Genomic DNA, 13977 nt, shown 5'->3' with positions numbered 1-13977 from the left:
AATGATTTAGCCTATCATGCTATTTGTGTTTGAGAGAATTTTCTTTTGTAACCGTTCAGACAGACATTGCCATTAAAGAGGGAATGTATAAAGCATTGTTTCCCCATTATAGCTCAAACCAGTTGATGGAATAGGTAATTTATGGTGGCAGAAAAAGCTTTTGGATGACAGGATTGTGCCTCTCTGTAGAGATGTAACTGCTGTGGCTACACCGCCAAGTACTTTAAGCATAGTAAGCCCAGAGGCTAAAAAATATTCTGTTTCTTTTTGATGCTATGTCTTACCTGAAGATTTTAACCATAGCCACATTAGCTAGAAGAAATTTCTTCCACTTGCTCCTGCTCACCACATAAGTTCTGGCCAAACTGAGTGTCAACCTATATTTGTTTTTGTCTGTAAAAATGGGAAGTAATAACCTTGCTGATCTCAGAGGATATTGGAACACTTAATTATATTTCTGAGGTAATCAAAATCATGCAAACTACATGGTGTTGTTATTTCCTGTCTTCCCTGTTTAAATGCTCATTTCCACTAAAAATGTCTACTGTCTGAGGATCTTGAAGTGAAGAGGCAACCATCTCTGCAAAGAGTATATTCATTATTGAATAGAAAAGGAATTGTCTGTCAGCACAGCTTTTTCTTCTATCTTTCTTATTCTCTAGCTGAGAAAGAAAAAGCATGATCTCGGAGCAAGTAACTCTGAGCAGCCTTTACCATTAATTTGGTTTCCTAATGGCACGTAACTTCTCATTCACCTTTCATTCAGTGCAGGCAAGAAACGAATTTTAGGAAATTGAATTTTGCAAGTATTTGCATATAGCAAGGAAGATTCTTTTGCTAACAAAAGTATTAGCTAGTTATTAACTGAAGCTTTGGATATTGTGTTGCGGTAAGTAAAAGCATCAAATCGAAAATGTGTGAGGTGTATTTTAAAGTATTTGTACAGCTAAACAGAAGGCCAATTTAATATGCAGTTTAAACATCTCTTTAGCTTTTTATCATCAGTGTTCATTTCAGATGTCACTGTTTCATCCTATATTTTTAGCATTAATGGGCCAAATAGCCTAACATATACAGTTATTGAACTAAGCTAATATGTATATGTTAATATCATAGTTTATGGAAAATAATCATGCTTATGCTCCTTGTAGAGAGTATATGAATTTTTGAATTGAACTGTGAACAAAAATGGAAAGAAAGAGCTGGAGGAAGAGGAGGAAGGAAGAGAATGCCTGATGTTAGACTCTGTTGATATAACTTGATTAAGACAATATATGGTTTTACTTGTTAAACGTCATGAAAAGTGCATAAGCAGTGTAAGCACTGACAGAAAAAAATGCTGGCGTAATTATAGTGCGATTGTGTCTGAGGCAATCTGTTTTATTTTCATTTCTGCTTTTATTGATATGACACAAGCTCTTCAAGCCAAAGGCTGTCTTTTGTTATGTTTGCGTTTTGCCTGACACAAAGGGATATCAATCCAAATAGTTACGTATAATAACAATGGAGTAATACATGATTAATATACTTACATAAAAGTAATCTGTATGTGAGCTACTTAAGTGTTTTAGAGAATGCAAGTGTTAAGTATGACCGTTTCTTTAAGTTTCTTGGTTGTTAATTTTATACTATAAACTATTTGGAAATGTGTTATTAAACATAGCTATTGCTCCTGCTTGGGCTAATGTTTATTGCCTTTGTAACGAAAGCTCTTCTGTTGTTTTTGTTTTGTATGTTTTGTTTTTCTTTGAGGCTCAAAATGCACAGCAGCTCCACGAGAGGATCCAGTCTTCTAGCATGGATGCAAAGTTAGAAGCACTGAAAGACTTAGCCAACTACTCACGGGATGTTACGTTTGCCCAAGAATTTATAAACCTAGATGGTATTTCTCTCCTAACGCAAATGGTTGAAAGTGGCACAGAGTAAGTATTCTGCTTAAACTGTGACATTTGTCTCTCATTCTGTGCGCTCGTGCTCTCTCTCTGTCTCTCTCCCAGCCTGAAGTATGTCTATATATTACTTCTAAGATTACATAAAAGGAAATACTTGAAGTTCCAGGCTGCTAGGATAGGATCTCCATGATCATAGAGAAAATAATATATTTTTAATTTTCCCTGACTGTGGGCTGGTGGGAGTTGGGGGTGGTGGGTGTGAGAACAAAGTAGGAATTTACAAGTACCCTCTGTGCTGTGAAGTTTTGGGGAAGGCTATGGTCCTAGTTTCTTCTCTTCCCATCAGAATTCAGATAAATCATTATTTCAAGGCTGATGTCTAAGTGGTGACATCTGATAACTGTGCTTTAAATTCACTATTACTCAGTACAATATATGTAACAGTGTGTGTAGCAGCAAAACCCAGTGCTTACTTTGTTATTTTCACTTTTAATTCTGACTGGGGATTTTCAAATGACAATGGCGTTTGGAAATTAAGTGAGAGCTGACCTCTGGAAACAACCTATTCTTTACCCCAAAATCTTAGTATTTTCAGCATTCTGACTAAGTTTTTCCATGGACTTAATGTGGAAGTTACTGCAAAAAATGTGTCATCAGCTGGATTGTTGCGCTATGAACTTATGTTTTAATAGTCACTATTTCGAGTAGGCTTTTGATTCCAAGTAAGACTTGCTCTTATTGCTTTGCAGTCAGTGTCAATCTCTAGTACACCTAAAGAAGTCAACAGTTTCTTACCTGATGGAAAGCTGAGAGAAAGCAAATACTAGGAAGGGAGCTTTCTCATTCTTTGGAGGATGTTCAGACTTGTGGACTAGATTTCAAAAGTCAGTTGCTGCAGTTGCTGCAAATCCCCTCTCAAACATGCTTGTGTTCCTTCCAAGAAAGATCCAAGAAAGTAAGCTGGGGATAAAGCAAAAGTAATAAGCAGGCTTTTAAATGGAACAAAATTTGTTTCTAGTGGTCCTGCACAAGATATACTGTGGATTTTCCTCAAAGATAATATAGTCTTTACAATGAAGTAGTACATTGACTGGAAAATGCTGAGAGCTCACTTTTTGTTGATCATTACCTGTTACATGGTTAATGGTTTGCTGGGCTTTCAATCCCCGTTGCCTAACACCAGCTGAATACTGGAGTTCCAGTAGCTCACAGTGACATCCTCAGTGTTTTGGTGTTGAGGTCTTTATTTTTTTGCACTTGTGTGGTCTGTGGCACAGATTACGTGCCAGTTCAATTAAAATAGTTCTAGTAATCAGGTTTGTTGACTTGGCATATATTGATATAGTGTGTGTTGTTTAAGGGACCAAATTAAACTAGAACTGAAGATAGGCTTAAGCTAATTTAAAAGTATGCACATGGTGACATCTGCAAGTTTACAGTGAACTAATTTAAAAACATGCTGAGTGGGCATGCTTGATGTGCCTATAAAGATCAGGACATGAGCAGTTTGAGAGTCACTGCCCCATAGTTTTGTCATGCCCTGCAGCCCGAGATGTGATGATGTAAACTGTGAATTTACAGTTAGGTTAGAAATGGCTTAAATCTGCCACTGCTGAAGGTGTACTAAAGCACTTTATTTTCTATTGAAACAGAAAAGGAGCATTCACATTTTTTACAAAAGTTTCTTTAGCTCGCAGCATGGCTAAAGCAAGTGCCCTCCTTGCCCTTCAAATGTGTTTGTACTGCAGTTTCACAGCTGAGAGATGAGCCAAGCTGTGGCAGACTGATCTCGGTTAAAAACTATTTACTTGGGAGGGGAGCTATTTAAGCCAGCACCACTGTTGAAAGAAATGCTCAGCAAATTACAATCTAATAGTAATTCTTGGTGAAGAGTAGTAAGTTCTCAACACAGCAGGCTTGTAGACTGGGCATATAAGCAGTCTATTGCTTTTTTTCCTTTTTTTTTTTTTTTTTAATTGGCTTGCCTTTGGAGGGTTTTTAGTTTTTTTTTTTTTTTTTTCCTTCTTTTTTCTTTTTAACTGATATAATGTATTACCAAAGATAGACTGATCTACAGATCTAACCTATTTATCAGTGTTTCTGCCCTTGGGATGAAAATCTGTTCCAGCAGCTTCACATGCCACTGAACGCCCAGCACACACTGCAATTTTTTTGTGTACAGCAACACAGAGCTGCTGAAGTTTGAGTGTTTGTTGTGATTTCTCCCTGCTTCTCCCTAAGTTTGGCTTTATGAGGGCAGTTGTAAAACAAGGTCACCTGCACTACGCTGTACATTCCCTTCTACCTTTATGCTGTGCATCAGTGAAAAGCTGATAAGCACATACATAACAAAAGTTGAGATATAATGAAAGGAGCGAATCCTAATGCACTCAGACTCAGCAGCCTAAGCCTGCCATGGTGCTGCTGCTGTCCTTTCTGGTCTTCTAGCTGTAGATCACGTCTTCCCGCTATAGGGTCTGCCACTCCTTGGACTTCTGCTGTTTCAGAGCACTAAACCAAGAGATAAACTACTGTAACAGAAGAAATGGTAATAGTGTTTTGGTTTTTGTTGTTTGGATTATTGCACCAAAACAGCTTTCCCAAATGGTCAGTGAGTGGGCAAAGTGTGTGTGTGTGGGGGGGGGGGGGGTGAAGAGGAGGAATATATGGAGGAGAGAATGGGAAGAGGATGATGGGCAGTTTGAGTGCCCTAGATTGTCAAGGAATAGCAGCCAGAGTCAGTCAGATGTCTTTTCAACATCTCCATTTGTGTTTTTCTTTGGACCCTCTGCAATACTGTTAAAAAGAGGTCCCACAAGATGCTGACTGAACAGGTAAAGCCAGCTAAAGGCATCTTTGCTGTTGTTCCCACTCTAGGCCTGCCCCTTGGCTAGGTGGGCTTGCTGGGCTGCACATTGACTCCATTGACTAAATCACTGAAATGCTTCAAAGCAAAAAGAGCTCTTTTCCTTTCGCTTCCCCAGAGTCCCTGTCGCTTTCTTTTCCCCAAGGATGTTTTTTAACTCTGATCAGGTCAGTGTCCATAGGTCAACCCACCCACCCTAATAGTTGTTTTAGCATAACAAGGGGAGGCAGTGCTAGAGCAGGAATGAGCAGACAAGTTTCAGTGAAGGGCAGAAACTTTGGCTCAATTATAGAAGACAATGTATTTTGTAAGTACACCTTCATGGTGTATCTTCACTCTGGAGTTATCTGCCCTTGAGTTACTGTCCCTGAGTCAGCCTTGCTTGAATGTGAGGGTATGGTTCAGCCACACAGCTGAGAAAGCCCTAAGGCCTGATGCTGCTGAGAGATGTTGACTTCTGCCCTCTTCTCCCATCCCTTGTGTGTTAACCCTTGCTTTCCAGGCCAGTCCAGCACCCTCCTTGAATTGGTTCTGGTGTCAGGAGGCTTTGCAGAGCCAATCCAGTTTAACTTGGCTGAAAAATATCCACTTCTATTTTGCACAGTTAGTTTTCTGCTAATTTTGGAACTTGCAGGAGCAAGAGGGGAAGTGTGAAAGAGTAGCTGCAGGGTAGGAGCTTCTTTGTGGCAACAGACAATTACGCTGGCTTGAATGTGTCTTTCAGTCACACCTTGAGAGCAGTCACCTTGTGAGATGAGCATGAGAGTGGCTGTGTCTGCACCAGTGTGCAACCTGGAGCCTGGTACTGGGGCTTGAGGGTCAGAAGGGCTGGGACACCCTCCACGAGGCTGCTGCTGCTCTGCGGGAAGCCCCTTTGAGTCCTTTCCCTGCTGCCCACGAGTGATTGCAAGGACATCGGCGCACCAGAGAGCCCAGGCTGAGCAGGGCCTCTCTCCACAGCCTGGTGCGGCTGTGCTAGAAACCAATGAATTTTGTTAATTCAGGCTTTATTCTGTATTTTCCCCACAGGACCAAGCAGTGCTCATTAAAAGTAGTATCATGTTGAGTGTAAGGTTGCTTTGAGGTTTTTTTGCATGTGGAACTCTTGTTAGGGGCAGCTCTTAAGTTATAATTTGAGTGTGTAATTAAGTTTTAGTGGGCAGCCTCTGGAAAGCAAGACTCCAGCTTTTATATTCCTTTCACCAAGGAAGCTCTATTTATAGCTGGCTTTGTTTATTGCTTTACTTATTCATTATTTCAGTGAAGCTAGTGATTGTAAAGGTACAGTGACCAGAGCAAAAGAATGTGAAGTCCAGGGTTTCTGGTTACCTCTGTGTCATTTTGCTGGTGATTAAAAGAAGCAGTAATATAGAAAGCTGACAGGAGCTAGCAGTCTGTTTTCTGCATGTAATATTCCTGAACATTGAAGAAAATTAGAATGCATTAGAAAATAGCATTTTCCATTTTCTTACTGTTGTAAGCCTAGCTTGAAAAATAACAAATTGAGAGATTTCTTTGATTTCCTGTATATTTTCAAGAGCAGTTTTAATATTATGTGTAGTTACCGTAATTTGGACCGGATTTCCTTGAGTGCTTGCTGGTTAGGGCAAAGGACTTGTAGGCATGGCGTGTGCTCGGACGAAGCTGTGGGGGTTGGCAGTAGTCTGATTGCAGTGTGTGGGGGGCCCTAATGGAGCTAAGTGTGTGTCTTGTCAATAGGAATATATCTGTATTAGCAAAGAGATGCAACATAACTAGAGACTGTCCGTGTCTGTCTGGATCCTTGTTGATTGAGATAGCTCAATTTTGTTTTTCCTCCAGGCTCACTCTTGCTTCCAGGGTGCGCTGTGAGTCTCTTATTAAACAAGAAGATATGAGTTGTTTTTATGTTTACTTCTATGATTCAGGTGAACTATAAATTATAGTGCAGACTGCAAGAGGAGTTAGGTCATGAAGAACAGGAAAATGTTGATTCCCTTTTGTAATTATGCAGGATGTCGAATTGATGCATCTGTATCCCCAAAAGGGTATGTTTGTGCATCCTCAGAGTTATTTTCTTTCTCAGCAAGAGATTTCCATACCACTTCAAAAACTAATTTTTAGTTTGAAGCTGAGTTCATGCCTCGTTGGGGGAAGTTGACTAAGCAGCCATTCTGGTTGAGTTTACAGATGATGGAAAAGGGAAGTGATGGGGTGTTCTTCTACTCCCCCACAGGGTGCAGTGCACTAAGAGGAGGCAGAAAGAAAGTAGAGCTAGAGGCTCCTTATTGCCATGACTGGTGACCGTTGTATTCAGGGAACAGAACTGGAAGAAATAAATGTGTCTCCTTCTACCCCATCTGGGATAATGTAGGTTGCTCATTCCGAGCTATATTCCATCATCTATCCCAGAATTAGTATTGTAGAAAATTATAACGGTACAGCTAATCTTTCTGATGTAACCAGATTGGTAAAGATGTGTGTTTTGTTCCCCCCTCCCGATGTATCAGATTAGTCATGTGACTTGGACAGAATCTCAGCCTTTCTTAAAAAAAAAAAATTGACAGTTCTTAAAATGTAAGAAAAGGAATATTGAAATCCCAAGCCATAAATATTAAAAGTTGAAAGAGTTAATAAAAAGAATACATATTTATTTTTATTGCTACCAGTAGCAGTAATCTCATGACTGGGAGGAAAAGAAGGAAGGCTTATGCAGAATTTTATTTTTTGTTTTTTATTTTTTGGCAGTATCGGTGTTTCTGCCACTTGTCATTTGACTAAAATCACACAGTTTTTGCAGGAAAGCTGAGACTATGCTAAGCCTAACTGTCTTTCTAATAACCAGAATTGTTCCTGCTGCTGTTGTGAGCAGGGAGTTCTTTGGAGGTCTGTTTAATAGATGCAGCTGTGCTGAGTATCTTTATTGAACACAGCAGTGTCACAGGAGCAGGCTAGTAGATGCTGTGGAGACATGGTTGCAGCTAGTCTGGTTTTAATTTTAAGGGGGGTGTAATTGCTTAGTGCACAGATTAGAGAGAAAAAACTCGCTTCAAATTGTGGTGTTTTTAAATTATGTCTTCTTCCTATTGGAAATAATAAATAAAGCTAGGTCAGATTCATACGAATTTATTTCTATATAAATGTGTTGGTGAAATTTTTGACTTGTCAACTTAACAGGAGCCTCCCACTGAATGCATGCAGTTGTGGAGTTGGCTGCTTTACAGCTGGAAGTCTCCAAGACAGCAATTGTGCGTGCATTAAGGACAAATTGTATTGTTCAGTGAAATTCTAGCTTTTGGCTTGCCTTACAGAGATAATGTTGTATAGCAGTCTAGTGGAAAACTGAAGAAAGATTAGTTTGGAGTTATTCCGACTTTAACAAGCTTTTGGGGATGTCTGCTCGCGTACCTGCTAACAAATTTTTCCATGTGGTTTGAGTGTTTCAGTATTGCTGTCAAAAGACTTAAGCAGCCCTTGTTCATAGCCACTTGTTCCTGTCCTGCTTCATCTCAAGAGTTGTTCTAATACTGTTCATAGGAAACTGAGTTGGAAAGCTGATCTATATTATTATAAATGACAATAAAGTTACTTTAATGGGGCTAATACCCCATTAAAATAGCCGTTATTGTCATTTATAATAACCCAATTCAGTTGCATGATCGAGCTCAGTGTGTTGCCCCAGGAAACACTTGTACAGGCACAACTGCTGGGTAAAAAAGGAAAATAAGTTTTCGTAAAATGAACAGTGCTAATCCGGTAGGTCTTTGCTATGGCATATAGTCATCCTTCTCACCCTTCCCGGCTGCTAGCTGCGCAGCCTGTGCTCCCTCTCTTGGCAGGCTCCAGCGCTCATCTGACTGCGCAGTAAGCCAATGCAGTTTGCTAATCCAGTAGAAAAGGAGCCAGCCAGCGGAGAAAGTGGGGGGAAAAAGAAAAATTTCGGCAGCGGCGGGCTATTAGACAGGCTCAGCTGTCCCTGTGGATCTTCACCTGAAACCTCAGATTACTTAATCCAACACTACTGCCAAAATGAACTCTTGTCCAACAGAGGCTTTATATGACCTTCATTTCTTAGTGCTTCTGTAATGTCGGGAGCGTGTGACTATTGTCTTCATGAGCCAAAGAAGGAGGCGGCAAAAATCCCAAGTACCTATATAGAATTAGGTAATCCCCTTAATACAAGTGTGGAGATGGTAATGATGGGAGAATGAAAAAGGATTCGCAGCACCATCTTTCATTGGAATTCCCATAAAGCAAAAAAGTTTTTCTTTGATTGCCGTTTTGGGTTTGTTTGCTTCATCAGTCTTCAGACTTGGATCTCCCACCCCACTCTCGCACCCCCACTTTCTTGTGTATGTTTGACTGCTGTCATCTAGGTAGTACACACTGTATATTTTAGATAAAGCTCAATCTGAAGAGTGAGCCATTGAAGATCATGTCTTTGGATGGAAGATGGGGGGAGAGTTGTTCCCTCCTGAATTCCCCCTATCTTAAATGCCTTTATGCTGGGGTTGTTTTTCTTACTTTGCCTGTACTTAAGAATATTAGCATTTAAATGACCCCTGCTAACTGCTGGTATCAACACCTTGTTGACCTGAGCAGGGAGGGGGAGAGGAGACATTTGACAGTTATACCGTTTTTTTGTTTGGCAACCCGTTTCTGTAGAACAGGATAAAAAGAGAAATTCCTACAGTGAATTTATATTGCCAGATACTCTTCAGAGGAGCAAGTGTTTGACAAAAAACCCTCCTTTTTTGACTCTAGACAAAAGTGTAATATTTGAGGAAACCACAAAAATAAGGAGAAAGGCTTAAAATCTCTACTTCTGCAGTTTTCTAGGATACTTTTGTCTCCTGGGCTGTGGGATGGTGTGGTGTCTGTGAGGAGTGGGAGTGCTGATGCACTAGTTAAGTCACTTTGCAGATTTCATCAAAATAATTTATTTAAAACCCTGGCCAGAGTGTTTCCCACAGTTCATTTCTTATGTGATAGCTACACCTGATACACAGAAGTGTATTTCTGGAGTCTGTTTTTGTCTTAAGTGCTGCTGCTTCCAGGAAGCCATGTTTCAGGATATCAAAAAGGACCAGCATGGTCAAAAGAAACCAAACCAAATAGTGAAATGATTAGTAGAAGTGTTTTTAAAAAAGACTTGGATTATTTTCTTAATATCTAAACACTGCCTAGTTATCCAGAATGTGGAGATACCTTAGCCAAATGCAGATTTAACGTGGCTAGCAGCTTGTTTATCTATCATCTGGTCAGTTTTCCTGTTACTTACAGGAGGAAGTTTTTGTGAGTATTTTCCACTTTTGCTAATAATGGTCTTCTCCAGGGCCATAACGCATGAAGACCTTTTATCCTCAGTGGTATTTTTATGCTGTGCTGTAGGTATTTAAACAGTGCAGATTCAAAAACACTGGTTGCAGTGAGTGATGGGACTGCCTTGGCTCTTGGTGTTGCTAACTCTAGTAGCAACTCTAGGGCTGTACTGACTTCCAAAACGAGACAAAATTTTGGAAGTTCAGTGCAGACAAGCTCTTATTGTTCACTGCATATCACCCTAGCTGCGGTTGAGATTTAGGAAACTTTTGGTCTTTGTGCAGCCATTTTAGCATATGAACAGAAGGGAATTGATCCAGTAGGATCCTTGCTAAGCTGGTCTCTGCTGAAAGCTGCTCTTGATGTAACCTGCAATGCACTTTGAGCAAATATTAAGCTTGTGTGGCTGGAGGAAGTCTGAAAGGAACTGCTGCTTCTTGGGATTCAGCCAGATATATATCACAAAGTTCCTTTGAAGCCAAACAGGGAACATACTGTGGTAGCAAAATGTCTAAACCAGTAACTTGTCATTATTGCTTATTTTATATTACGTTGACACTTGTTTTGAGATTCCTCGCTGTGTAGAAATTGCTGTCCGTATTCTATGGCTTTCACTACTATATGTCAACCTTTCACAAACGTGAGTTATTTACCCTCGTAACGTTTGTGTTTTATAGCCATGGTTTTATTTTCATCCATGCAAGTGCAATTGATGGATGGCTTGCTTCTAAGAAAAGAAATGTAGATATCTAGCTGATTAGGCAATGTCGTTATCAGTAAGATCTTCAGCATTTTTGACCATATCTGTGGTGACTCACTGAAGAAGTGTTTCACAGAACTGTCTGGTTGCTACCACAGAATCAGCTCTCTAGAAGGAACAACAGCTATATATATAGAAAGAGGAAAATTGGTGGAGGTGGTAGACTGTACTTGTTCCTTTCCAGGCTGACACGCTGGAAGAGTTAGCTTGACAGCTTTTCAAGTGTGTCGGCTTAACAGTGTGGTCTGTGGATGAATCTGAACAGGAATTTCTGTTGATACCATGTACTTCTGTAGTAGGTTTTTTGTTTGAGAGGTAACAGCCTCCTGCTGTTTGGTGGTAAAAGTGCATCTGTACTTACCCTGTACAACCTTGCTGCAGCATTTGATGTCATTGGTTGCTCTTATCACGTTTACCAAAAGCAACAGAGATTAATGGAAATTCTCTGCTCTAATAACAATGGTTGTCCTTCCTCTCAAGTCAAAATTTGCTGTCTGTCTTTTGCTTCATCCGCAAAGTCCTAGAGATTTCAATTATTTATCCATATTATACAGTATAAAAGAAAATGCGGATTTTGGATATTTTCTGACCTTGAGTTAAGTACTTTCCGGTTAACTCAAGACAGTTAAGAGCCCTCTAAATGCTAGCGAAGTTACTGCCTAAATGCTTTGTTCTAGAATTCAGATATTCATTCTTTAATCCCTGGGTTCAGCCATGGGAAAAATACACCTGTTTATAGCCTGTTGTGAGAAATCTCTGGCAAAACTGAGCCTGCCCTTTGAAGTGCCACTAGTGCGCAAACACCGCTTTGTCATTTCTCTTTGATGTTAGGTAGACACAGCACCAATTGCCAGTTTACTTGCTGCTTAGCCAAAACTAGTACCTGGATGAAAAGCAGCTGTTTTAAAAACTGGGCTCAGAAAGATGCTAGAAAGTTTTGCTGGCAGGTTTTGCAAAAGGTTGTTGCTTGGATCCATGCACATTTGTTTGGAGATACAACAGCAAATGGGTTTTGTTATTTCTTATTATGATTTAGTAGCAAGGAGCACTCTTTTGACAGAAGCACTGGATGGACAAGTTGGGATCTCCTACTGTGAGAAATGCTTTGAACTTTTTGGCTTCTAAAAGCCATGTTGCAAATGATTATCTCCCTTCTCAAGGCTGTCTGTTGCATTGTGATTCTTTTGGTTTTCTTGTTACTGCTGGGTATCTAAATAGCTGTGGTAGCAAAAAACAAAGCTGCAAAACACAATGAAATCTTGTCATTTTTCTAATTGCAGCTAGGCTGAAGTCCATCCTGTGCTAGGATAGATAGATCTGTCCCATCATTATCTTCAGGCATGAATATTTCAGCTCGCAGCTAGCAATGAATGATTTCAAATCACTGTCCCTGTGATGTGTTCTTTGCTTTGTCTCCCTAATGGATACAGAGGCCAGCCCAAAAGCTGCCCTCCCTGAGGCTGGTCCTTCCTACTGAAGAGATCTCCCTCTGCCCTGTCTGACAGTGGTGACTTTCCATGAGGGAGGCTTTCCACTGGAAAGACAGAATTGCCAAGCCGTAGGAAGAGGTGTGACGTGGGATGTCATTTGCAGAGGACGTGAAGCTGAGAGCTATTCCCTCAGTAGATAAGAATGGCCAGGGATTTTACCAGTTTCAGAACAGATCTAAACCTATCCCTACTGAAAGCCCTGCAAAAATACCTATCTTTTTGATAGAGAAGGAATCTCAAGGGGGTGTTCACTTTGCATTCCTCCCTCTGAAACACCTCTCCGTGGTTGAAGTAGCAGACCATATGGAAAAGGAAATACATACTGTTGTGTTACATCTGTAAATCATGTATGTTGGGCCTGGGAGAAGATGCACTTTAATTTGAAATGAGATAGGGTAGCAACAGTGTCATGCAGTCTATGTAGAAAGCACAACATTGCTTTTGCAGAAACAGCATGGAAATAGCAAGGTAGAAGGAGTTCTTGCTGTACCAAAAAAAAAAAAAAAAAAATCTAATCATTCACACTTGGGAAATCTGAGGTTAGGCTTGGATCAGTTATTGGAGAGGTTGGAGGCCTGGAGCTGTTGTGGGCTGAACAGCACTGCAGCAAATGCAAAGGGGAGAATTTGGGGAGGAGGGGAGAGGGAGGAAGGAGGGACCTCCCTGTTTTCCTTTGAGGCAGTAATTTGCCCAGTGGGGAGGTGCAGCCAGGGAAACCTGTGAAACGCACAGATTTAGGAGTGACAGAAGGGGTTAAGTAGGAGAGTCAGGTTTTTTCCCCTAAGTTTAAGTGACGTTTTTAAAAAGTAACTTTTTCATCTTGGATGCCATTGTCATTGTTCACAGTCTCTTCACTTCAGCTTGCTTAGTTGCATAATCAGCAGTTCTGGAGCTGATTATTAGTGGAAGGATGATTGCAAATAATGATCAATGGACTGCAGCTTTCAAATGCTCTTATTCCCCCTGACCCCTTTAATATTTGGCTTCCTGTTTCCTAAATATAGTAATATGATGCTGTAGCTTCTGGTTTACTGATGACAATGCACAGTACTGCGTATCTTGGGAAAAAGAGGAGAAGTGTAAGTAAAAAAAAAAAAAAAAAAAAAAAAAAAAAAAAAAAAGAAAAAAAGCACCCTGGCTGTGGTACTTTAAATCTCTTTCCACAGCTAGGAACCAAGTGTATTGGAAGTTACTAAAATTGCGACAGCATCTCACTGAAGATTAGGTGTATGGCTTGGCATCTTAAAAGTCTGAATCAATAAGTACCTTTTGTTACAGCTGTTCATTATTTTCTCAAGTGGGTTGATTCAGCCCCTTGAGTCTAGGCATGTCCATAGGTGTGTGAATTTAAGAGCAGCAGAGCTAGTGGGTGAGTTCACACGATTTGTTGGAAGAAGACTGTGCTGCAGTACAGTTACGAGTCATGGAGCTGGCGTGAGATGACTTTGTGCTGTTGAGTAAATGCAACACTATGGTTAAAAAGCCAGGGTGAAATTCTTTAGCTCCCTTTGAAGTCAGTGGAAAACTTGTCACTGTCTTCCAAAGGTCAGGATTTCAGTCTGTGCCGGTCACAACTACACAACAACTTTGAGCTATGCTGACACCTCTGACATCAGTGTTAGTGATGGAGACTGGAACTAAAGAAAGGACTTTGTCAGACAACTGACT

The 13977-nt window shown here is 40.4% G+C and overlaps 1 protein-coding gene across 11 annotated transcripts in view; it reads left to right on the top strand.

The window, feature by feature from the left end:
* Positions 1-13977, top strand: part of ELMO1 (engulfment and cell motility 1) — a 309392-nt gene that overhangs the window by 86030 nt on the left and 209385 nt on the right. For all 11 annotated transcript variants that reach the window (XM_064506561.1, XM_064506560.1, XM_064506562.1 and 8 more), the window contains one exon: positions 1753-1922. In XM_064506561.1, the coding sequence (XP_064362631.1) occupies positions 1753-1922 (170 nt within the window). The remainder of the gene's footprint in view (positions 1-1752; positions 1923-13977) is intronic.

The sequence above is a fragment of the Dromaius novaehollandiae genome, chromosome 2, assembly GCF_036370855.1.
Source record: "Dromaius novaehollandiae isolate bDroNov1 chromosome 2, bDroNov1.hap1, whole genome shotgun sequence".
Taxonomy (NCBI): domain Eukaryota; kingdom Metazoa; phylum Chordata; class Aves; order Casuariiformes; family Dromaiidae; genus Dromaius; species Dromaius novaehollandiae.
The sequence above is the reverse complement of the archived record's forward strand: the minus strand, read 5'-3'. Positions and strand labels throughout refer to the sequence as shown.